General features: G+C 42.2%; 1 protein-coding gene across 2 annotated transcripts in view; it reads right to left on the bottom strand.

Annotated features, from left to right (window-relative positions):
* agap1 (ArfGAP with GTPase domain, ankyrin repeat and PH domain 1) overlaps window positions 1–27,370 on the bottom strand; it is a 1,020,940-nt gene that overhangs the window by 509,674 nt on the left and 483,896 nt on the right. For both annotated transcript variants that reach the window (XM_070876105.1, XM_070876104.1), the window contains exon 3: window positions 12,220–12,307. In XM_070876105.1, coding sequence (XP_070732206.1) covers window positions 12,220–12,307 — 88 coding nt within the window. The remainder of the gene's footprint in view (window positions 1–12,219; window positions 12,308–27,370) is intronic.

Here is a 27,370-nt window from a genome sequence, read left to right as displayed (position 1 = left end):
AGTGACACAGTTAATTCAGAAACTAGGGTCCTGAACTTAAGGAAAGGTAACTTCGACGGTATGAGGTGTGAATTGGCTAGAATAGACTGGCAGAGGATACTTAAAGGGTTGACGGTGGATAAGCAATGGCAAACATTTAAAGATCACATGGATCAACTTCCGCAACTATACATCCCTGTCTGGAGTAAAAATAAAACGGGGAAGGGGGTTCAACCGTGGCTAGCAATGGAAATTAGGGATACTGTTAAAACCAAGGAAGAGGAATATAAATTGGCCAGAAAAAGTAACAAACTTGAGTACAGGGAACAATTTAGAATTCAACAGAGGAGGACAAAGGGTTTAATTAGGAGGGGGAAAATAGAGTACGAGAGGAAACTTGCAGGGAACATAAAAACTGACTGCAAAAGCTTCTATAAATATTTGAAGAGAAAAAGATTAGTGAAGACAAACATAGGTCCCTTGCAGTCGGATTCAGGTGAATTTATAACGGGGAACAAAGAAATGGCAGACCAAATGAACAAATACTTCGGTTCTGTCTTCACGAAACGAAGGAAGACACAAATAACCTTGCGAATGTACTAGGGGACAGTGGGTCTGGTGAGAAGGAGGAACTGGAGGATATCCTTATTAGGCGGGAAATTGTGTTAGGGAAATTGATGGGATTGAATCCCCGGGGCCTGATAGTCTGCATCCCAGAGTACTTCAGCAAGTGGCCCCAGAAATAGTGGATGCATTGCTGATCATTTTCCAACAGTCTACCGACTTTGGATCGGTTCCTATGGACTGGAGGGTAGCTAATGTAACACCACTTTTTAAAAAGGGAGGGAGAGAGAAAATGGGTAATTATAGACCTGTTTGCCTGACACCAGTAGTGGGGAAAATGTTGAAATCAATCATTAAGGATGAAATAGCAGCGCATTTGGAAAGCAGTGACAGGATCGGTCCAAGTCAGCATGGATTTATGAAGGGGAAATCATGCTAGACGAATCTTCTGGAATTTTTTGAGGATGTAACTAGTAGAGTGGATAAGGGAAAACCAGTGGATGTGGTGTATTTGGACTTTCAAAAGGCTTTTGACAAGGTCCCGCACAAGAGATTGGTGTGCAAAATCAAAGCGCATGGTATTGGGGGTAATGTACTGACGTGGATAGAGAACTGGTTGGCAGACAGGAAGCAGAGAGTCGGGATAAACGGGTCCTTTTCAGAATGGCAGGCAGTGACTAGTGGAGTGCCGCAGGGTTCAGTGCTGGGACCCCAGCTCTTTACAATATACATTAACGATTTAGATGAAGGAATTGAGTGTAATATCTCCAAGTTTGCAGATGACACTAAACTGGATGGCGGTGTGAGCTGTGAGGAAGATGCTAAGAGGCTGCAATTTCAGTCCCATTGTTAATCAAAGTTGTAAACATAGAAAATAGGTGCAGGGGTAGGCCATTCGGCCCTTCGAGCCTGCACCACCATTCAATAAGATCATGGCTGATCATTCACCTCAGTACAATGATCATTCACATCATTTCACCTGTGGTATTCCCTACCGCAGAGAGTTGTTGATGCCAGTTCATTGGATATATTCAAGAGGGAGTTAGATATGGCCCTTACGGCTAAAGGGATCAAGGGGTATGGAGAGAAAGCAGGAAATGGGTACTGAAGTGAATGATCAGCCATGATTTTATTGAATGGTGATGCAGGCTCGAAGAGCTGAATGGCCTTCTCCTGCACCTATTTTCTATGTTTCTATGTACCCGTTTCCAGCTTTCTCTCCATACCCCTTGATCCCTTTAGCCGTCAGGGCCATATCCAACTCCCTCTTGAATATATCTAATGAACTGGCATCAACAACTCTCTGCGGTAGAGAATTCCACAGGTTCTCTGAGTGAAGAGGTTTTCCCTCATCTCGGTCCTAAATGGCTTACCCCTTATCCTCAGGCTATGACCCCTGGTTCTGGACTTCACCAACATCGGGAACATTCTTCCTGCAACTAACTTGTCCAGTCCCATCAGAATTTTATATGTTTCTGTGAGAACCCCTCTCATTCTTCTAAACTCCGGTGGATACAAGACCAGTTGATCCAGTCTCTCCTCATATGTCAGTCCTGCCATCCCAGGAATCAGTCTGGTGAACCTTCGCTGCATTCCCTCAATAGCAAGAACATCCTTCCTCAGATTAGGAGACCAAAACTGTACACAATATTCCAGGTAAGGCCTCACCAAGGCCCTGTACAACTGCAGAAAGATCTCCCTGCTCCTATACTCAAATCCCCTAGCTATGAAGGCCAACATGCCATTTGCCTTCTTCACCGCCTGCTGTACCTGCATGCCAACTTTCAATGACTGATGACCCATGACACCCAGGTCTCGTTGCAACTCCCCTTTTCCTAATCTGCAGCCATTCGGATAATATTCTGCCTTCATGTTTTTGCCACAAAAGTGGATAACTCCACATTATACTGCATCTGCCATGCATTTGCCCACTCACCTAACTTGTCCAAGTCACCCTGCAGCCTCTTAGCATCCTCCTCACAGCTCACACTGCCACCCAGTTTAGTGTCATCTGCAAACTTGGAGATATTACATTCAATTCCTTCATCTAAATCATTGATGTATATTGTAAATAGCTGGAGACCCAGCACTGAGCCCTGCAGCACCCCACTAGTCACTGCCTGCCATTCTGAGAAGGACCCGTTTATCCCTACTCTCTGCTTCCTGTCTGCCAACCAGTTCTCTATCCACGTCAATACTTTATCCCCAATACCATGTGCTTTCATTTTGCACATTAATCTCTCGAGTGGGACCTTGTCAAAAGCCTTTAGAAAGTCCAAATACACCACATCCACTGGTTCTCCGTTGTCCACTCTACTAGTTACATCCTCAAAAAATTCGAGAAGATTTGTCAAGCATGATTTTCCTTTCATAAATCCATGCTGACTTGGACCGATCCGGTCACTGCTTTCCAAATGCGCTGCTACTTCATCTTTAATAATTGACTCCAACATTTTCCCCACTACTGATGTCAGGCTAACCGGTCTATAATTACCCGTTTTCTCTCTCCATCCTTTTTTAAAAAAGTGATGTTACATTAGCTACCCTCCAGTCCATCGGAACTGATCCAGAGTCGGTAGACTGTTGGAAAATGATCACCAATGCATCCACTATTTCTCGGGCCACTTCCTTAACTACTCTGGGATGCAGACTATCAGGCCCTGGGGATTTATCCGCCTTCAATCCCATCAATTTAGCTAACACAATTTCCTGATTAATAAGGATTTCCTTCAGTTCCTCCTTCTCGCTCGACCCTCGGTCCCCTAGTATTCACGGAAGGTTATTTGTGTCTTCCTTCGTAAAGACAGAAACAAAGTATTTGTTCAACTGGTCTGCCATTTCTTTGTTTCCCATTATAAATTCACCTGATTCTGACTGCAAGGGACCTACGTTTGTCTTCACTAATCTTTTTCTCTTCAGATATCCAAAGAACCTTTTACTTTTTTTATGTTCCCAGCAAGCTTCCTCTCAAACTCTACTTTCCCCCTCCTAATTAAACCCTTAGTCCTCCTCTGCTAAATTCTAAATTTCTCCCAGTCCTCAGGTTTGCTGCTTTTTCTGGCCAATTTATATGCTTCTTCCTTGGATTGAACACTATCCCTAATTTCCCTTGTTAACCACAGTTGAGCCACCTTCCCCGTTTTATTTTTATTGTAGACAGGGGTGAAGTTCATCCATGTGATCTTTAAATGTTTTTCATTGCCTATCCACCATCACCCCTTGTAAGTATCATTCGCCAGTCTATTCTAGCCAATTCACGTCTCATACCATCGAAGTTTCCTTTCCTTAAGTTCAGGACCCTAGTCTCTGAATTAACTGTGTCACTCTCCACCTTAATAAAGAATTCTACCATATTATGGTCACTCTTCCCCAAGGGGCCTCGCACAACAAGATTGCTAATTAGTCCTTTCTCATTACACATGACCCAGTCTAGGATGGCCAGTCCTCTCGTTGGTTCCTCGACATATTGGTCTAGAAAACCATCCCTAATATACTCCAGGAAATCCTCCTCCACCGTATTGCTACCAGTTTGGTTAGCCCAATCTCTATGTAGATTAAAGTCGCCCATGATAACTGTTGTACCTTTACTACACGCATCCCTAATTTCTTGTTTGATGCTGTCCCCAACCTCACTACTACTGTTTGGTAGTCTGTACACAACTCCCACTAGCGTTTTCTGCCCTTTGCTATTCTGCAGCTCTACCGATACAGATTCCACATCATCCAAGCAATGTCCTTCCTTACTATTGTGTTAATTTCCTCTTTAACCAGCAATGCTACCCCATCTCCTTTTCCTTTCTGTCTATCCTTCCTGGATGTTGAGTTCCCAGCCTTGGTCACCCTGGAGCCATGTCTCCGTAATCCCAATTATATCATATTCGTTAATAGCTGCCTGCGCAGTTAATTCGTCCACCGTATTACGAATACTCCTCGCATTGAGGCACAGAGCCTGAAGGCTTGTCTTTTTAATACACTTTGTCCCTTTAGAATTTTGCTGTAATGTGGCCCTTTTTGATTTTTGCCTTGGGTTTCTCTGCCCTCCACTTTTACTTTTCTTCTTTCCATCTTTTGCTTCTGCCCCCATTTTACTTCCCTCTGTCTCCCTGCATAGGTTCCCATCCCTGTGCCTTATTAGTTTAACCCAATCCCCAACAGCACTCGCAAACACTCCCCCTAGGACATTGGTTCTGGTCCTGCCCAGGTGCAGACCGTCCAGTTTGTACTGGTCCCACCTCTCCCAGAACCGGTTCCAATGTCCCAGGAATTTGAATTCCTCCTGTGATGTGTATAGCACTCAAATCACTGACTCCACACAGTCTGGTGTCGTAGTAACTGCTGTGACCTTGGTCCTTTATTGTGTAACTCCAGAGTGCCCTTCAGGTGTGGTGGTCAGCCTTTTATACTCTGTCTCGTAGGTACTTTCGGGTCTCCCACCACAGTGCCCCTTGTGGCGCACCATCGTAACTATACATTTAATGTACATGGACAAAACATAACACTTCCCTCCTGCACCATTCCTCAACCCACATATTCATCTTAGCTATCCTACTCGTGGGGGATAATAAATTAGTAACAGTATTAAACTGGTCAATAAAATGCCCATCAATTATAAGCTGAGATTCAGTCCTGTACAGGACTGATAACTCTTACTGACCAGTGAGAAGCTAATAACCAACCCTCTCTAGCCTATAGTTGTATTTGTATTTTGCTGTAACTATCATTACAGATGCTCGGCAAAGGCATTCACCTGGCGCGTTATTCAAAATCCTTGCATCAGCTACAACGATATCAAAATTGAAGTGGCCACGATGATATATAATGGGTTAACTATGTGCTATTGACTACATTTAGTGCACAGAAAGGATAGCACTGTCCTGCTTTACATAGAAGCACCAGAGAAACCAAACTGCAGGAAGTATTGGGCCTAAAATTGAGGTCAGAGGCTTCCTTCGTACGGACGCCTGACCCCCAAAACATCTACGAAAGTACCTGGTGGTCTTGTGTGAACGCAAGATCCCGGTCGGAGGCTTCGATTCGCTGCGCAGCGCACAGAGAGATGTCTTTCAGGTGCCCAAGACCAAGCTGGAGTCACATGTGCCTGAACAACCAATCACGATGCAGTATTCTCATTGATAAAAATGGGAACTCCATTTGTACGAGTTCCCATTACTATCAATGAGGAAAAACCCCTAAAACAAAGCATAATAAATAAAACACCTCACATATTTAAAATTAATTAAAATTAAATGTAATTAAATGTTTTAGAAAAAAAATATTCGGGGAAATTTAAAAAAAAATGTGTTTTAATAGTGTTAAAAATAAACTTACCTTAATGGACATGGTACTTACTATAAAAACGTGTATTGAAATTTAATTTTTTATGTTTTAGAACTCTTACGCTGGTAAAAGTAGGCTATGAGCCTGCTTTTACCAGGCAGAAAAGTTTGAAGGACATTTGCTGGGCAAATAGCCCAATCTCACCCGCGAATGTCCTTCTCCCGGGGATGTGAAGGATCTGTCAAGAGAAATCTGTCAAAAGCCTGTTTTCGGCGCAGGTGAATCGCGCCCCGAAAACCGGCTTTTGTGAGGCCTCACTGGGTCTGTGCGCACTTCGTACGAACTATGCGAAGCCGGAATTTTATGCCCATTATTACTCATTGAGCTGGAATAATTAACTGCAGAATGATATCAGGTAGCATTTCTGGGTCAATTCATTTGGGTTGCCGCTGCACATGTTAACTGTCATACATGGCACCATGCATAAAAGCTTCTTGAATGGAGAACAGTGCCTTGGATAACAACCACAATGCTTTCTCTGGCAATCACAAATGATGGTGCTGATTGCCCAAAGGCAATTCATTTTTCATAATAATTTAACAGGCCAGAAGAGAAATGAAATGGTGGTTTACAGATGCCCAACTTGGTTGAAGATTTTAAATTACACCGGAAGCTGGTGTCCAACTATGCTCAACTTTCAGGTGGGAATGCTCCTGGGACAGGTCTAGGTATCGCTTATAAAGAGATTGGAATTCTCATTTTTCTGTCAAAGTTTTGAAATTGGGACATTGCTTAACCGGGAGCCAATGTAGGTCAGGGGTGATGGGTGAACAGGACTTGGTGCGAGTTAAATGAAAAGAACTAAAATGGAGCGGCAGGATTTTTACACAAGATGGGAATAACAGCACAGAGACAAAAGATCACACGTTGGTAACATCGTCTGGGAATATAAATATGCTGAATGAACAAAATTGCAATAATTGACTGTCATACAACCCCTCCAGTACATAATAGTCCTATCCTGAAGCATGTGGAGGAAAGAATGTAGCTTTAAGAACATAAGAAATTGGAGCAGGAGTAGGCCATCTGGCCTCTTGGGCCTGCTCCGCCATTCAATAAGATCATGGCTGATCTGATCATGGGCTCAGTTCCACTTCCCTGCCCGCTCCCCATAACCCTTCACTCCCTTATCGTTCAAATATCACCTTAAATATATTCAATGTCCCAGCCTCCACAGCTCTTTGGGGCAGAGAATTCCAAAGATTTACAACTCTGTTTTAAATGGGTGACCCCTTATTCTGAAACTATGCCCCCTAGTTCTAGATTCCCACGATTGGAAACATCCTCTCTGCCCCCTCAGTATCTTATATGTTTCAATAAGATCACCTCTCATTCTTCTAAACTCCAATGAGTATATATAGGCTCAACTTTTCTTCATAAGACAACCCCTTCATCTCAGGAATCAACCTCGTGAACCTTCTCGGAACTGCCTCCAACGCAAGTATATCCCTCCTTACATAAGAAGACCAAAACTGTACGCAGTACTCCAGGTGTGGTCTCACCATAGCTTTGTTATAGAGATGTCAGCATGCTGGGTAAAAATGATTGAAGAGATCTTTTCCATTCCATCAAATACTTTCTTCTTGTTTATTGCACACACCCTCTGCCACTTTGAGTCTTTTTCCAACTACCGCGGTCCCGTGCCATGCATCAAAATGTAGTCCTGCTCTCGACCTTCTCTGTCAATACAGTTTCTCACTAGTTATGAGGCGATAATTAAGAGTTGGTTTGAGTTGATTCACTGTTTATTTTCCATTCCCATTTCTCCTTTGGGGAAGTTATTAGTTTCTACCCAGAACCTGACTTCTATGTTGACAGCAGGAACTCAGCATGTTGAGAAATGTAAGCTGAGTTAGCATTCTGCTACTCTACTGTAACTGATGCCTGAAATTGTGGAGTGGTGGGAGAGGGGAAGAGAAAAATCCTTGGGCCTTGAATGGTTTCCCTTGGGTCAGACTCCTTTCACAGGAAAGAAAAGGCTAATCACATCAAACAGCTAATTAGAGTATTGGTTCTCCACTAAGTACACTCCAGGTAGCACTTGTCATGACATTACCATGGCAACTTTATTGTGGTTGCAGTGTGAGTCCATTAGCCAAAAATATACAGATAATTAGTCAAAGAACAGGAATTTCTCCAGTGGATATGCAAAACAGAGCTAGATATTTTCCACATTCGAAAAAACAAATACAGGCAGTATTTGCCTTTGAAATGGTTATTCTGACAGAAATCATGGGTTTTACTAAGTGAGATGCCTGATGGACAAACAGACCGAGATGTTTCAACACTACAAGGATGGGCACACTGAACAATCAGAACTCTACTGTACAATGCTGGGACCTCTTCCTTCCTGAAGAAAGGATTGCTGCTGCCACGATTATAGAGAGCACAATTACCTGCATCCATGTCTGCAAAGAATGGAACAGCCAGTCATGAGTAACAGTACAACTAAAGGTACATATTTTACTGTTAGCATTTCCTGCTCCTAAATTGCCGAGTGTATGCCAATAACCCAAACACAACAGCTGAGGTGGTGCTTCTTTTCACTTTATCCCACTCGATCATTTGTGCATGACCTATTTTTTACAAGCATGCATCTCTAAATGTCTTAGCCTGAATAATCAATTAAAAGCCTACGGTTACTTCCCATTCAGTCATTTAGTTGGCAAACTACAGTGTTTTTATTTAATCAGTATCGAGCATTTTTGAAAACAAGACACCTGGCATTGATGCATCAGAGATACTGAAGTAATCTTGCTGGTTTAAAAACTCAGATTTAGGAGACTGGGTAGTTTGAGAGCTCCAAACACACAGGAAATAAAGGCAGTAGAGAGGATTTAAATGATGTCAATAGAAATACATTTACGACAGGTTATTTTATTATTATAGCTGCAGCTGATATTCTCCACTGCTTAATAAAACAAAGAGAGTTTGGGTTCTATCGGTGGTTAGTGCTGGTTAAAAGAATGAGTGGCTAAATCATACAGACCAGAGATCCCATGCTCCATTCCTGGTCTGTGCTAAGTTAATGATCTGAGCTGAGGTAGGAATCCTACAATTGTCCTCAGAACCCTGGACCAGAGAAGAATTGGCCAGGTTGCCCCATCAGGATCATTTATCCATTGAGACCTGCTGGAAGTACACGTGGGGGAGGAGAGGTTAGTTTTCTAACATCGACCAATCAAACTGTACGGTACAGTGCTGGCCCTCTTCCTCCCGGGAGAAGAGCAGAAAAGTACATTTGTGCGGATGCCCATTGACACTCATTGTCCAGGCTCACACATGAATAGGTCAAGGTACCACAGCAAGTGGTCAACATCTTCAGGGGAACAGGAGGGTTGGGAAGAAAACTGGTAGAAAAAGGGGGGGGGGTCAAATCGGAATCACTTGCCCTTCCCCAACCAGTGTCAACAGACAAGAGGCAGGCAGGCAGACTGTGGACAGGCTTTTGTGAATGCCACAGTTTAAACTGCCATTAGGTTATACAGAAAAGCATTTTACCAGCCAAATACACCTCGTCACATAAAGGCAATGTTAGAAATGGGTGCGCTATTATAATTCCTGCATCAAGTTTGAAGTGCTGCATTTATCTGTGAAACCAGTCGGTACAATTTAATTACACATCTTACAATTTAACATTGCCTGTCTATTACCACAGACTATTTAAATTATTTAAATGCTTTGAGATAAATAAAGATAACTTTCAGGTCTGTAAATATCAGATTGCTCTTGTCTGAGCAGGACAATGCCCAACGGTTATACTGGATAGGTTAATAGAATGACTGCCTGGGAAGCACAATGACCTTGGAGATAGTCTACTGGCTTTTGTTATTTTTGAAAACAGTGGGTTCAGTCTTCAAGCACCAATAAACTGCTCCGAGGTCATTTCAACAGAACAAGCAACACATGCATTTAGAAAGATGGACTTTAGTAAGAAAAAGCCAAAGAAATTCAAGAACAATTGTGGCAGAAATTTAGTTCATTTTGGCAGCACACACAAACCAACAAAGAGCAAGAATTATACTATAATAACACAGTTTCAGAACAGATAGAGAACATAAAAATAGTAGATACATTCAACGTGTACCATAATTAAAGCGGGGGGGAGGGGGGCAGGGAACAAAAAGGATTTTACATCAAAACACAGTAAACAAATTAATTTCATACAAGTACTAATAACAAAATAACCCAGTGCATTATTCTGGCATTCAAGACTCTGCAATGTGGTTGTAGGAGGGGATGTTAGAGTTAGTGCAAAGATAAATACAAAAGAATAATGTGCATCTATCAATCCTACTGCATTAATATTTTTCTCTTTAAAAAAAATCTTATTTATAGATCTGTATAAGTCTATCCATTGTAATGGACTGCTTTCTGTGGGATGATGCAGTGTGGCTGTTCTTTATTACTTAGCAAACAATGAGCAATATGCAGGACACTCAGAAAAGAACGTCGATTGAAAATCAGCGTGGAAAATTTCAAAAAGGACACCATTGTGACAGAGACACATGTTCCGCAGATGTGGTAAGTGAACAGGAGTCAATCGGGCTACATCAGTCAAGCCGAGTCCCACATCCATCACTAACCACTGGGTAGTATCGTGGCTGTTTCCACACAATTAGTATGTGCATTTCTTTAAAATGAAGCTCAGTACCCATTAAATGTTTCCTCTAGTATGTAACAATTCAGTGAAGTGTTTCTCTCCCCCCTTGCCCATAACTCTGAGTAATGTTACATGTTATCACAGATGCCACACATTCTTCACGTGTCAGGCTAAGCAATTATATTAGTAGCTATTCCACTGTGAGGAGCATCACGGCTGAGGCTTTCACCACAGAGGTGCTCTCCAGTGGATGGTGATGTAGTGTGGGAACTTTTGGCTAGGATTTCCACTCCCAAGCCCGGGACACGGAGACCCATTGTAGCACCCAAGTGACAACCATTCCATAGGAGATTAGCTAACTCAGCACAGGAAAAGGTTGGAACTTGGAACTGTCTTGGCTCAGTCACATTCTGTGGTGCATCTACCCACTGAATGATCTCACAGAGGATTTTTTTATTAAAGAATCAATTAAAAAAATGAACATTGATGTCACCTTGGCTGATGTCACACGAGGAAATTAGTTCCTCCTCCACAAACACAATGCATTCTGGACACAGCAAACCCCATCATTCACAGATTTGAAATGAATAAAAGATCATTATTTTAAAACCACGCCAAGGAGTTAAAGTGCTTAACCACAAATTCCATTGCCTTCAAATTTCAAGTTAATAATGATACAAATAACCACAGATTAGAAATGATATAATTTCCTCTATATTGTAAGTTATAAATGTTGCCCAGGCAATGGTTGCTTTTAGAAAAGGTGCCACAAGTCTCGGTGTTAAAAGAAGTTTGTGCACTGGATGTTTTGATCAATGTCCTAGATGAAGTGCAATAGAGTTCATCTAATGTATGGTTGAGTTATCGTCACAGGCTGCATGCAGGAACCACACCCAAGTACTTTACAGTGACATTTAAGTGTACTGCATGCAACTGGTGTAGAAAGAGCTAGCTTGTTTTCTTAGAGAGCAGATTGGTAAATCTGGCAGATATATACAGTCATAGAATTAAATATTCACACTAGCTCCATGTCTCATGCATAAAGCAGCCTGTGAATTTAATACTTCAACTCCAGCTCAGGAAATTGTCAAGATGGCAGCCAGCCATTGGTGGAGACAGGTGTTAATTCTGGATGGGTCGCAGATCTATGCTCGCTAAGCGCCTTCTGGTACCGTGCTTAAATGGCTTCTCTTTTCTGTGTAAGCTTAAATAATGACTTTCTGCAAATGATTAGACCTCAGAGGGCATGGTCCCTTTTCCTGATGTTCATTCAGTTTTTACCAGGGATCAAGAGAGGAAATCCTTGGTACATTTTCAGCTTTCTACCCCAAGGGATTTCAGCTAACTGAGTGCGATCTACATAAACTGAGGCTCAAAGTGGCTAGCTCCAGTGGGTTCTGCCTTTACTCGTTAGGTTATTGGGGAATACCTGGTCATCTTACGCGTGTATTAAACTGATTGGTCCATGTTTTACACTGTGTAGCCTCATCTGCGCATTAGATTGTCATGTAACATACTCAAGTCAGCATCTATACTGAAGGGTAGAAAGGTCCAAAAAGTACCTTCAATTGAACTCTAGCTTGTTAGGGTCCTTTTAGCTTCAGCATGGGTATTACATCTCTCACTATAACGCTGGTTGACAATATTAGATGCACCCCCCTCTAGTATAAACCCCTCTCCATGTCTCAGTACTGTAACAGAAACAGATCAGTGAAATGTAACTGCTCTTTGCTTACCTTCAGGCGACTCCTCCTGGACGTAGGTCCCCGTCAGGTACCGATGGACCAAGGCTGACTTGCCACTAGCTAAATTACCCACGATCCCCTGAAAAGACAAATGCAACGTCAATGCGATGCCATTCCACATTGGGGACAGCAGGAGAAGTGTTGCTTCAAGAAGCACCACTCTGAACATCATGCACTGTATGCCCAACACAAGTCAGTCATTTTCATTCGAAGTTTCCCAGGTCAACATACAAACTTAAGTACCGATGTTCAGTCTGGTTAATGATTTCACTTTGAAGGGCAGCGGCTGTAACCGCCAGCAATCACTAAATAATACACCTCCAGAACATACCACAGGAAAATTCAGCATCCTGTTTAAAATGGTTTCCATGGCTTCTAGTAAATTCGAGTTGAATGCCTTTATGTAATTCTACACACAGTAACAACAGGGCAATTGATCCTATCTCTGACCTAATGAAATGAAGGATATTCAAGTAATACTGTGGTTGCCACAAAGCTTTAAACAAGACCCTTGACATCCTGTGTACAGTAAGTATTTAGCTCAATATGCAGTAATATTGCCATGGGTTTAGTGGTTACTTTTAAAGTGGTCTCACTGGTTCCTTTTTAAGTACCATACTTAAAAAAAAACACAGCCCAATTCAGTCAAACCCACGCTTGATCATGAAGACCAAACAGAACCAAAGAGCTCTAGATTCAAGTCAGCATAGTCTGTGAGCTGTACAATCCATTAAATTGCCAAGTACGTTGTACTGAGCATGGTTGCTGATTGCAATTACTACTTAGAGAAAAATGTAAGTCTAGAAAGGGTTCTGTACTTATAATGTGAAAGGTGTCAGCCATGACTCAGTGGTAGCACTCTCACCTCTGAAAATTGTGGGTTCAAGCTGACACTCCAGTGCAGTACTGAGGGAGTGCTGCACTGTCGAGGTGCCGTCTTTTGGTTGAGATGCCCGCTCAGGTGGACATAAAAGATCCCATGGCACTTTTCGAAGAGAAGCACAGGAGTTCTGCCTGGTGTCCTGGCCAATATTTATCCCTCAACCAACATCACACCAACAGAATATCTGGTCATTATCTCATTGCTGTTTGTGGGATCTTGCTGTGTGCAAATTGGTTGCTGCATTTCCCACATTACAACAGTGACTACACTTCAAAAGCGCCTTGGGACGTACCGAGATTATGAAAGGCGCTTTATAACAGCAAGTTCTTTCTTTTTAAGAGATATTGTGCCTCAGCACTAATACAGTAATACCACTGCAAATGGTACCTGATGATGTAAAGGATGTACAAAAGTCTGTGGCTCTAATGTTGTTCAAAAGCTGAGCTTTACTGGGTCCCAAGGGTGGTTATCAATCGTGAGCAAAGAGATCCACAATAGGCCCTACAATCAGCAGAGATCAACAAATTAAACAGGATTGCAGGTGGCCTATTGAGCACTGCTCCCCTGGCAGCCCAGTAAGAATATAAAAGTGCCTTTAAAGTAATTAAGCTGAATTTCAACAGTACAACTGCTGCGCAGCTGCGTAATAAACTACAGGGGGAATTAATATCCCATCCCCCTACCCAATTCCTTTGACTCGACCCCATTAGATCCCTTGGGGCTATGCTCTATCCTATTGCTTAAGGGGGCAGGGAGTCAGCCTGCCTCATATCTACTGCCCTGTTGTATAACTGGTTATTGCGAGGTACACACAAAGGACCTAGTGTTGTGAAAGGATACAGCTACCCTCCCTCTCTGCCCGCCAATCGCTTTTCAACCGGGTTAGTTAGAATTATATGGGATTCCACTGTAAACCTGGAATGAATGACCAGCAGGAATCCACATTTTTTTTTATACACAGCAAGAATTTCAGCTGTGGACTAAGTACAAAACGTCACCTGTTCAAGCAATTTTTGGCCACCAAACATTTAATCAGCAGGACTTTCATTCGGTTTTCCTGCACAGTTGAATAGCACTGAACTGCATAATAAAAACATTTACAAACGGTATGAACATCAGTAGACACAAGGACTCCATTCAGTTCCTGAGCCTTTCCAAAGCAGGATAGTGGCACTGAATCTGCCGGTGTTACGGAGGAGGCTGGCTGATGGGCTGCTCCATCAGCCATGAAGCGGGAGTCATAGATTCATGCCTGAAACCTTGGGCCTTCTTTCATTTTTACTCATCACCTTCTTAGTTCTCTCCTTTGCAAAGGCTGTCAACGGGGTGCGTGCCTTCCAAATTATTGTCCCTCTATTCTGACAGTCTCTTTTAATATGTCCTTTCTTTCAAATTTCATTTACACGTAATTATCCTATGTAGCATGATGAATGTGTGCCCTGTACCTGTCCAAATCTGCACTTGGTCCAATGTAAGTGAGCTAACCTCAGGAAATAGGATTTTTTTTCTCCATGTCAATCTCTGCTAACTGATTTTCCTTTTATCCCACAATTTTAAAACTAAAAATATATATTTAAAGCTCTTGTACGTGCCCGAGAAGAAATTAGACTTCCCCCTCTTTCTCAATTAAATGGTTCTTTTTAATAGTGATATTACTTCATCTCGATTTCTGAAATAATTTTCTTATTCCTCCCACAATTTCTAACTGCGAGCTGCAAAGCTAAATTTTAGTACTTCAACCCGGCATAGCAAGCATGAAAGTTCACATTTCAAAGATGAACAAGGTAACTTTAGGAAACGCCAGTCTAGTGATGCTGCGAATTGGCTAATTGGCCAAAGCAATCTTCTGTTTCCCTGTCAAAATACGGAACAGAGGCAGATTTTATGAGGAGGAAAGGAATCAATTACAATCCCACAATGATCACTAAAGCAGTAGATATCTATTCCAATCATTTGTAAACAAGTTTTAGCATTACCTGCATTCTAAGTGCCAGATTTATTAAATATAGTGTTTTTAAAAAAAATAGCATCCCTCAGAGCATTTTTTTCCCATGGGCTAGGAGTTAAATAAAAGGAATGCACACAAGTTGCCAGCCATAAAAAGTATTACAGATTACTGAGCCAAGGAGCCATGCCAAGTACATCAGGACTGTTGGCTAACCTGTTGATTCAACCTCTGGTTAAATTGAGACATGTTTGACACCAAGGGCTGGAATTTGGTAAGTCAATAACGCGGCAAGCCAAAATGCAGAATTTTAAAAGAATGGAATTTCGGAAATGGCACAGTCTGAGCAGAATCTCCAATTACATTGCATTGCTGATAAGAGTGAGCTACAGCACGTTCAGCAATTCAAATACTTTTAAAAATGGATTGCCTCTGTGTGAAATAGTGATCACAACAGCGTTAGGTCCAAAAGATAACGGTACTGAACTGGAAAAGGGGCAAAGTTTAATGAGATAAGAAAGGCTCTGAGCCAAAATTAAATCCTGATTGGAGTGATTCAAACAGGAAATTACAGGAGAGACGTGCATGAATCTGAGACTCTGGCAAGGAAAGGGAGGTTGGTGATGGGCGACAGTTTGCAAGGAAGAGGGGTTGAGAGTGGGTTTTTTGAGGGATGGGGGCTGTTGGCAGTATTGATAGGAAGGGTGATTGTGCCCAAGGAGAGGGAACCATTTACAACTAGCATAGGCACTAGGAAGGCAAAGTATGCAAGGTGATTAGAGTATTAAATAAATATATTCTTATAAGGTAACAACGAGGCATATCAAATAATAGCGTCCTATGGATCAATAGTGATTAAAACTACACAAGTTTAAAAGGGAGGAAGAATATAAAACTAGGACAAACAATACTAAAGAAAATCATGAGCATAGAAAGCATAGCAGTGATTAGATGGGCAAAAAGGGAGTATGAAGAAAAGCCACTGATAGCATGGTAAGGGCCTTTAAAGCACATTGAAAGTAAACAACTAGTTAAAAAGGTAAAGGGGAATCTCGTTGTGGAGGATGGAGGTATATTAAACTGCTCTAGGTCGCACCACTGTCTCTAAACACTGAAAACTCCTGTCAGACTATGTCAATGGGAAATCCCATTTTACAAGTGTGAACATGTACCTTCAGTACCAGTTATGCCTATAGATGGCGGTGTAAACAGGCGATTCCATTTAAAATGCATTATGGTAATATTGGGACGAAGGTAGCAGATTACATATATTGTCAATTGCTACTCAATTTTTCTGAATCATCCTGAATATCCGCACAGGCCAAATAGCGGGGTCTGTATTAGCCAATTACTAGAAGGTTACTCTGTAACCAAGATAAATGAAATTTCACTTCCAGCTCTCCAAACTCAATACATTTTGCAGTAATATGCCTGCAAGAGAAAGCTAACACTCTATTCATTGAAGCTCAAACTTTCCTTCTTTCCAAAGATAAATTTTTGTGTCTGATTCTGGTGTGCATGAAGTTTCTCTTTCTGCAAACCTTAAAACAGGTCCTTTCAGTTTCCAGTTCGGTATGCAAGGCCAGGAGAGGAAAACCTGATGCTGTCAGTTTGCGGCTCAGAGGTAGTACGTTTGTCAGAATGTTGTGGCTTCAAGCCCCATTCCAGAAACCTGAGCACAAAATCCAGGCTGACAATCCCAGTGCAGTACTGAGGGAGTGCTGCACTCTCAGAGATGGCGCCTTTCGAATAAGATGTGAAACCGAGGCCCCGTCTGCTTTCTCAGGTGGATGTAAAAGATCCCACAGCACCAGTTCAAAGAAGAGCAGGAGAGTTCTCCCCGGTCCTGGCCAATATTTATCCCTCAACCAACGTCGTTAAAACAGATTATCTGGTCATTATAACATTGCTATTTGTGGAAGATTGCTGTGCGCAAATTGGCTACCACATTTCCAACATTACAATAGTGATTACACTACAAAGGAACTTCAATGGCTGTAAAGCGCTTTGGGATGTCCTGAGATTGTGAAAGGTGCTTTTGAAATGCCAGTCTTTTTTCTTTTTACTTCTAATTTTCACTCTGTCCCTGCTGGGAAGTGCAGCCTGTCTCTACTCTGTGCCTCTCATACTGGTACGGTTGAGAATAGGAGCTCAGCACTCGACACAAACCCATGCCCTATTCCTCCATATCACATGCTTCTGAGAGCTCCAACCTCCTACACTATCCCCAACAAGATTAAAATGCACATACATTTCCCAAAGCAATTCACTCAATTCTCAGACAATTTCCTCAATCAAGAGTAAACAGAATGAAGCAACCATTTACAACCACTTTATTACACTGGGATTTTTGGACCGACTGAGCATCAGCAATGTTTGTGGTGCTTAGCTGCCCAATGTCCTGCAACTTTACAATACAATTCCAAATCACTGCAGCTGGTGGGAGAGGGTCCATATTCCCAGGGTTCAAAATTAACTGTGTTCACAGAGAAATTATTTAGCAATAAAGCAAATAGTTGCAGAATGACTTGTCAGATGGGCTATGGGCCACATTCCAAGACCACATGTTCACTGAAAGAAAAGACTTACATTTATATAGAGCCGGTCACGACCTTGGGATATCCCAAAGCGCATTGCAACCAATTAAGTACTTTTGAAGTGTAGTCACCATTGTAATGGAAGAAATGCAGCAGCCAAATTGTGAACAGCAATGTGATAATGACCAGATAATCTGTTTTAGCGATGTTGGTTGAGGGATAAATATTGGGCCAGGATAACAGGAAGAACTCCCCTGCTCTTCTTCGAAATAGTACCGTGGAATCTTTTACATCCACCTGGGAGAGCAGGCGAGGTCTCGGATTAACATCTCATCCTAAATATTGTACACCCCTGACAGTGCAGCACTCTCTCACTACTACACAGAAGTGTCAGGATAGATTTTGTGGTCAAGTCTCTGGAGTGGGACTTGACCTTCTGACTCAGAGGCGAGAGGGCTACCCACCGAGCCACAGTTGACACTGTTAACATAGAAACATAGAAAATAGGTGCAGGAATAGGCCATTCGGCCCTTTGAGCCTGCACCATCATTCAATATGATCATGGCTGATCATGCAACTTCAGGACCCCATTCCTGCTTTTTCTCCATTCCCCTTGATCCTTTCAGTTGTAAGGGCCACATTTAACTCCCTTTTGAATATATGTAACGAACTGGCCTCAACAACTTTCTGTGGTAGAGAATTCCACAGGTTCACAATTCTCTGAGTGAAGTTTTTCCTCGTCTCGATCCTAAATGGCTTACCCCTTATCCTCACACTGTGACTCCTGGTTATGGGCTTCCCCAACATCGGGCACATTCTTCCTGAATCTAACCTGACCAATCCCATCAGAATTTTATATGTTTCTATGAGATCCCCTCTCATTCTTCTAAATTCCAGTGAATATAAGTCTAGTTGATCCAACTTTTCTTCATATGTCAGTCCTGCCATCCCGAGAATCAGTCTGATGAACCTTCGCTGCACTCCCTCAATAGCAAGAATGTCCTTCCTCAGATTAGGAGACCAAAACTGTACACAATATTCAAGGTGTGGTCTCACCAAGGCCCTGTACAACTGCAGTAAGATCTCCCTGCTCCAAAACTCAATTCCTCTCACAATGAAGGACAACATGCCATTTGCCTTCTTCACCATTTGCTGTACCTGCATGCCAACTTTCAATGACTGATGTAAAATGACATCCCGGTCTCGTTGCACCTCCCCTTTTCCTAATCTGTCACCATTCAGACAATATTCTGCCTTCCTATTTTTGCCAGCAAATTGGATAACCGCACATTTATCCACATTATACTGCATCTGCCATGCATTTGCCCACGCACCTAACCTGTCCAAGTCACCCTGCAGCCTCTTAGCATCCTCCTCACAGTTCACACTGCCATCCAGCTTAGTGTCATCTGCAAACTTGGAGATATTACACTCAATTCCTTCGTCTAAATCATTAATGTATACTGTTTATAGCTGGGGTCCCAGCACGGAAACTTGCTGTATCCCACTAATCACTGCCTGCCATTCTGAAAAGGACCCGTTTATTCCTACTCTTTGCTTCCTGTCTGCCAACGAGTTCTCTGTCCACATCAATACATTACCTCCAATACCATCTGCTTTAATTTTGCACACTAATCCCTTGTGTGGGACCTTGTCAAAAGCCTTTTGAAAGTCCAAATACACCACATCCACTGGTTCTTCCTTGTCCATTCTATTAATTACATCCTCAAAAAATTCTAGAAGATTTGTCAAGCATGATTTCCCTTTCATAAATCCATGCTGACTTGAACTGATCCTGTCACTGCTTTCCAAATGTGCTGCTATTACATCTTTAATAATTGATTCCAACATTTTTCCCACTACTGATGTTAGGCTAACCGGTCTATAATTCCCTGTTTTCTCGCTCCCTCCTTCTTTAAAAAGTGGGGTTACATTAGCTACCTTCCAGTCCATAAGAACTGATCCAGAGTCTATAAAATGTTGGAAAATGACCACCAATGCATCCACTATTTCTGGGGCCACTTCCTTAAGTACTCTGGGATGCAGATTATCAGGCCCTGGGGATTTATCGGCCTTCAATCCCATCAATTTCCCTAACACAATTTCCTGACGAATAAGGATTTCCTTCAGTTCCTCCTTCTCGCTAGAACCTTGGTACCCTCGTATTTCCGGAAGGTTATTTGTGTCTTCCTTCGTGAAGACAGAACCAAAGTATTTGTTCAATTGGTCTGCCATTTCTTAGTTTCCCATTATAAATTCACCTGATTCTGACTGCAAAGGGATCTACATTTGTATTCACTAATCTTTTTCTCTTCACATATCTATCGAAGCTTTTGCAGTCAGTTTTTATGTTCCCTGCAAGCTTCCTCTTATATTCTATTTTCCCCCTCCTAATTAAACTCGTTGTCCTCCTCTGCTGAATTCTAAATTTCTCCCAGTCCCCAGGTTTGCTGCTTTTTCTGGCCAATTTATATGCCTCTTCCTTGGATTTAATACTATCCCTAATTTCCCTTGTTAGCCACGGTTGAGCTACCTTCCCCGTTTTATTTTTACTCCAGACAGGGATGTACAATTGTTGAAGTTTATCCATGTGATCTTTAAATGTCTGCCATTGCCTATCCACTGTCAACCCTTTAAGTATCATTCGCCAGTCTATCCTAGCCAATTCATGTCTCATACCATCGAAGTTACCTTTCTTTAAGTTCAAGACCCTAGTCTCTGAATTAACTGTGTCACTCTCCATCTTAATAAAGAATTCTACCATATTATGGTCACTCTTCGCCAAGGGGCCTCGCACAACAAGATTGCTAATTAATCCTTTCTCATTACACAACACCCAGTCTAGGATGGCCAGCTCTCTAGTTGGTTTCTCGACATATAGGTCTAGAAAACCATCCCTTATACACTCCAGGAAATCCTCCTTCACTTTATTGCTACCAGTTTGGTTAGCCCAATCTATATGTAGATTAACGTCACCTATGATAACTGCTGTACCTTTATGGCACGCATCCACTAGGCTGATTCCGGAGATGAGGGGGTTACCTTATGATGATAGATTGAGTAGACTGGGTCTTTACTCGTTGGAGTTCAGAAGGATGAGGGGTGATCTTATAGAAACATTTAAAATAATGAAGGGGATAGACAAGATAGAGGCAGAGAGGTTGTTTCCACTGGTCGAGGAGACTAGAACGAGGAGGCACAGCCTCAAAATACGGGGTAGGCAATTTAAAACCGAGTTGAGAAGGAATTTCTTCTCCCAGAGGGTTGTGAATCTGTGGAATTCTCTGCCCAAGGAAGCAGTTGAGGCTAGCTCATTGAATATATTCAAATCACAGATAGATTTTTAACCAATAAGGGAATTAAGGTTACGGGGAGCGGACGGGTAAGTGTAGCTGAGTCCACAGCCAGATCAGCCGTGATCTTGTTGGGTGGCGGAGCAGGCTCGAGGGGCTAGATGGCCTACTCCTGTTCCTAATTCTTATGTTCTTACGTTCTTATTAATGTTGGGGAAGTCCAGAACCAGGGGTCACAGTCTAAGGATAAGGGGTAAGCCATTTAGGACCGAGATGAGGAGAAACTTCTTCACCCAGAGAGTGGTGAACCTGTGGAATTCTCTACCACAGAAAGCTGTTGAGGCCAATTCACTTAATATATTCAAAAAGGAGTTAGATGTAGTCCTTACTACTAGGGGGATCAAGGGGTATGGCGAGAAAGCAGGAATGAGGTACTGAAGTTGCATGTTCAGCCATGAACTCATTGAATGGCGGTGCAGGCTCAAAGGGCCGAATGGCCTACTCCTGCACCTATTTTCTATGTTTCTATGTTTCTATCCCTAATTTCCTGTTTGATGCCATCCCCAACCTCACTACTACTGTTTGGTGGTCTGTACACAACTCCCACTAGTGTTTTCTGCCCTTTGGTATTCCGCAGCTCGACCCATACAGATTCCACATCATCCAAGCTAATGTCCTTCCTTACTATTGCACTGAGCTCTCCCATTAAGCAAACATTAGATCGGGGTGTTTTGAAAACCAATCCAATGATACTGATTATGCACTATAGATGCATATCGATGTGCAGTATAGATGGTTGGAATAGTGCCCTTTCACATTGTCAAATTTCTTAAAGCACTTCAAACAATTATTCTTTTATGTTACAGGTTCTTTCAGCAGCAAATGCTTTTTAAACTGAGGATTTGTAACTTCTGTCACCTACTGCTCTTTCAGAGTACTACATTTCTGTTTCAATCCTTCTTGAAACCAGAAATAAATGTTGGAACTCCACGATTAACATTCCTATTCCAAAATCAAATAACCTGCCATGTAATCAAATGATACATGCAGTGCTGGCAATGTAGCAAGTAAACTTTCCTTTTAATGTCATGATCATAGGAATGTGATCGGTGTAATATAATTCTGAGTATGGCATGTTGGAAGCAGAAGGTTGTTTTTCCATGGTGGTGTCTTCCTTTATGGGAGAACACTCAGGTAATTTATTTCCAAAGGCTCCTTGTTGAAGTACACCCGAGGGAGCTTGGTACTAAAAAAAAATTGGTATTTTTATCAACTACTATCATAATATTTTATGCATATGCCATGTGTGGTTGCAGTTTTGGTTAAAATCCTTTGAGTTGTGCAGAGAACTGAAAGGCATAGAAGCATGCATAACAGGCTCTCTGATAGCCGAGATGGGTCTTTGGTTTGATTCCACAACTGTGCGAAACAGTTAAACTCGGCTGGCAGTGGCAAGTGCGCCTCAGTGCCACTGGGTTTGGGAAGGGAAAACTGCGCTGAGATACCTCCTTCTGATTGCTATGTCACCACCGTCACAAGTGTGGACATTGGATGAAGAGCTGCGCGAGGAAGTCACACAAACGAAAAGCCTGGTGTCAAGCATCACACATGGTTAATGGTCACATTGTCTTGGTACCAGATGGTGAGCAGTGCCCATGAAACCATACTCCATCAAGTAGTGAGTGCCTTCAGGATAGGAGAAGAGAAAAATTGGAACCACCAAACCATGCATAATGTTGCACTTCAACACCATATTGTGCAGTACCTCGTCCCTGTGTTCGCTGACTGAAATTGGTTCCCGGTCCAGCAATGCCTCAAATTTAAAATTCTCATCCTTGTGTTCAATTCGCCCCCTCCCTATCTCTATAACCTTCGCCAGCCCTACAACCCTCAAAGATCTTTACATTCCTTCAATGCTGGCCTCTTGCACATCCCCGATTTTGTTAGCCCCACCAATGGTGACCGTGCCTTCTAGACCCCAACTCAAGAATTCCCTCCCTAAGCCTCTCTGTTTCTCTACCTCTCTCCCTTCCTTTTAAGGCGGTCCTTATAACCTACTTCTTTAACCAACTGTTTGGTCACCTGTCCGAATGTCTCATGTGGCTCGGTGTCAATTTTTGTTTGATAACACAAAGGTGAAGCACCTTGGGATGTTTTATTATGTTACAGGTGCTATATAAATGCAAGTTGTTTTAAGTACAAACAATAGAGTTTGTGCTGGAGCACAGTATAAAGCAACAGCGGATGTGGGGGGGGGGGGGGGGAGAGGGGGGGAGGCGGGGGGAAGTTTTGAAGAAACTACAGATGACTACCCAGCCAGTACAATACAGTGTAACAAGGATATTGCAAAGGAGGAATTCACAACAACAGCAATCATATCTTTCTGCCCACCTTTTCTCTTTCATTTCCCTGCTGCCATGGGCATCCTTGAGATCTTCTTGGATGTAATTATAATATTGATGACTAATCCTGAACCTTTCTGTGATATATTCACAGAGCACAGCACACACAGCTTTCTAACATGGCAGGCAGCTCTGTCGGAAGCCTCCAGAACATGCCAAGTTCTGTTTATTATTAACTCTGTAGTTGCAGTACACAATATGTCCACATCCACAGTGTGGAGTTACAAACATTACAAGCTTACAGACATTATACTTCTCCCTCCTTAATGAAGAAGTGATTACAACAAACATCATACATAACTTTCATGTTTATATATAATACAGGATATAGACTGATTTTTTTTCGAATTTACAAATTTAACTTAAACACTTGTTTTCTGTTTCGAAGAGGATACCATCGCTCTCGAACAGAACCTTCCAAACATGGTGTTGAATCTAAACTCATTCGAGGCTCATCCTGAGGAACATTTTCCTCCACAGAATTTCCTTGATTTTCATTTGAACTCACTCTAACTTCAGGCTCTTTGTTTTCCTGACTCGGACTCAGACTTACATTCTGATTTTCTCTTGGATTTGTTTCCATTACACGAGATGTAGGATATGCTACTGGTATATCAAAACTATCTGATGAGTCAGAAATAATTGAATCATTCTCACCTTCAACTTCTTCCATGTCTGTAGCTAAAATATGATCAATATGAACAAACCTAACCTGTCCATTATCAAACATCTTTACCAAATATGTGCGAGGACCACATATCTTCACCACTCTTCCTAGTAACCACGTTAACCATTTATGGTGATGATTTTTCAATCTCACCTTCTGGTTTAATTTCACACTTCTCTCTTTTACTCTACCTCTATCATGATTCTCTTTCTGTCTTAATTGTGTCTCTTCTATGGACTGTGCCAAATTTGGCGTTAACAATGAGAATCTGGTTTGTGGCTGTCGTTTGAGAAACAATTCTGCTGGTGTTCTACCAGTAGTTGTAAGAGGAGTATTACGATATGCAGTGTGGGCTGGCCTGTGTTGCCCCTGGACCGTCGCCTCTTCTGGGCCCTGAACTCGTGCCTCTCCTGGGCTCCGATCATGTCCCTCTACAATCTCTCGCCACTCCTTCGCCCCGACATCGCCGCTCCTGCTGTACCTGCCCATATGCGTGCGCACTAGGTCCGTGAAGCAGAGCTGGTTTCCAGTCGTCTTGGTTAATCCTTGCGACTGGACCAAGACCTAGCTCTGTCAAGCACGTATGGTGGCTGGTGTGCAATGGCCACCACACTTAAAAAAAATCCATGCACAGGCATCTTCCACTTTTCAAGATTTCGTTCGGAGCTGGAATTTTAGGTCCTTCATTGAAACATCTGTGAACTTTTTGACATGGAAGCAAGTCATCCTCGATTCGAGGGACTTCCTATGATGATGATGATGATGATGATATGTAATCAAAAAATTAGCCAATTTGTGATCCAATGACAACTGTCGTTTCTTTGGATTTGGATCCAACATTTGTTTGATGAGGGCATGTTTTACAAGTTGTACAGTGCGCTCTGCTGCACCAATCGAAGCAGGGTGGTACAGAGTGGAACCTTGGTATTTTTCACACCATTTTTGCTAAAGAACTGTGCAAAATCTTCTGAACGAAATTGTGGTCCATTATCTGAAACAATTTCTTCAGCGAGGCCAAATGAAGAAAATAATCTTCGCAAAATGTCCAATGTTTTACTTGTTATTTTCCACATTGGAAACACCTCAACCCACTTCGAATGGCTATCAATCACAATGAACAATTATTGTCTTTCTAGCTCAGCAAAATCAATATGTAGCCTTTCCCACACCCTGGGAGGCCATTTCCATGGCTGTAATGGTACTGATGGTGGTTGCTTGCTTACTGATTGATATGTCGTACGCTGACTCTATATCTTTATCAAGACCTGGCCACCATAAATAACTGCATGCAAAACTCTTGGTCAAGCACATTCCCAGGTGCTGGTCATGGAGGTCTCCAAATAATTTGGATTTGAATTTATTTGGTATAACCACTCTTGCACCCCACATGATGCAATCTTTATTGACTGATAATTCATTCCTACGAATGAAGAATGGATGAATATCTTTGTCTGGTTTGGCCATCCATTTGCAATATACTCATACACCTTTGACATCACTGGGTCACGTTTGGTTGCTCTACCAATCTCTTCAGCTGTGACTGGCAGTTCATCAATGTATGAAAAATAAAACACTTCTTCCCTATCCGGTGTAACTTGTGATGGGGAAGGCAATCTAGACATTGCATCAGCATTACTGTGCTCAGCTGATCGTCTGTATTCAATATCATATGTATATGCTGACAAAATCAAAGCCCATCTCTGCATTCAGGCTGCAGCTAATGTTGGAACTGGGGACTTTGGATGGAGGATTGCTGTTAGAGGCTTATGGTCCGTAACAATGGTAAACTTACGACCATACAAGTATTTGTGAAACTTCTTGACCCCAAAAATTAATGCCAAAGCTTCGCTTTCAATTTGCGCATAATTACTCTCACTGGCACTGAGAGTGCGTGAAGCAAAGGCAATTGGTCTCTCCTCCCCACTACTTAATACATGAGCGATTACTGCCCCAACTCCATACGGAGAGGCATCACATGCGAGCTTGATCTCCTGAGATACGTCATAGTGAACTAACATGGTGCTCTCTACCAATTTGCTTTTACACTCCTTGAAAGCTGTATCGCATTCTTTTGACCACTTCCAATGGACCTGTTTTTTTAATAGTTCATTCAGTGGATGTAATACTGTCGCCAAATTTGGTAGGAACTTCCCATAATAGTTCAAAAGACCCAAGAATGAACGAAGTTCAGTGACATTCCTGGGAGTGGGTGCATTTCTGATTGCATCCAGCTTTCCCATGGTCGGATGTAAACCATCTTGGTCTACTCTGTACCCTAAGTATTCCACTGAGTTTTTAAATAACTCACACTTACGAGCAGACACGCGTACTCTATGCTTCTCTAGCCGTTTGAGGACTTCATTCAATATGTTATTACGAATTTGCCTATTTGGTGCTGAAATTAGTATGTCATCCAAATAACATACTACCCCTTCAATACCTTGCAAAATCTGGTTCATCACCCCTTGGAATATGGCAGGGGCGGAAGACACTCTAAATGGTAGCCTATTAAATTGATAAAGGCCTAGATGAGTATTTATAGTCAAGCATGACTTGGAATCCTCATCTAGTTCGAGCTGTAAATAGGCATTCGATCCAGTTTTGAGAAGATCTGACCACCTGTCAGTGTTGTGAACAAATCTTCTATATTCGGCAAATTATTGGGGACATTACCCTCTAGAACCTGGTTTATGGTTACTTTATAATCACCACACAATCTTATCTTGCCATCGGACTTAGATACAACAACAATGGGTGTAGCCCAATTACATCGATCTATCTTACAAATAATGTTCTCAGTCTCTAGTCTTTTGAGTTCTTGCTCAACTTTCTCCTTGAGTGCATATGGTATGGAACGTGGCTTGTAGTAAACCGATCTAGCGTCCTTCTGTACCCTGACATTCGCCTTGAAGCCTTGGATTGGACTGCCTGTTTCACAGAACACCTTCGGATACTTCTTGATAACCGCATCCGTTGATGCAAATCTTGCTTCTACTCGGAAAATCTCACTCCAATCCAGCTTCAGTGAGCTCAACCAATTTCTTCCTAGTAAGGCAGCCTTGTCTCCTTTCACTACTATTCGAGACAAGTTCTGAAATTGATCCTTATATTTCACCAGTACGGTGATACGACCTACCACAGGAATTTTCTCTCCCGAGTAGCCTCGCAGCTCTATCTTGGATTTCTCCAGTTGGAAATCACGCAATTTGTCGAGGTATAGCGACTCCGGTACTACACTCACGGATGCACCCGTGTCGATTTCCATTGGTATTTTGAATCCCGCAACATCTATGTGAATTTTGATACTTTCCGAATCGCTGTCCGTTAACCTCGTGCTCCTGATGATGTGTAACTCTAACATCTCCACATCCTGTTTTTGTTCTTCCATGCTATGTAGTCTCTGGGGATTTCTACT

This window comes from Pristiophorus japonicus, chromosome 3 (assembly GCF_044704955.1).
Source record: "Pristiophorus japonicus isolate sPriJap1 chromosome 3, sPriJap1.hap1, whole genome shotgun sequence".
Classification (NCBI taxonomy): Eukaryota; Metazoa; Chordata; class Chondrichthyes; family Pristiophoridae; genus Pristiophorus; species Pristiophorus japonicus.
The sequence above is the reverse complement of the archived record's forward strand: the minus strand, read 5'-3'. Positions and strand labels throughout refer to the sequence as shown.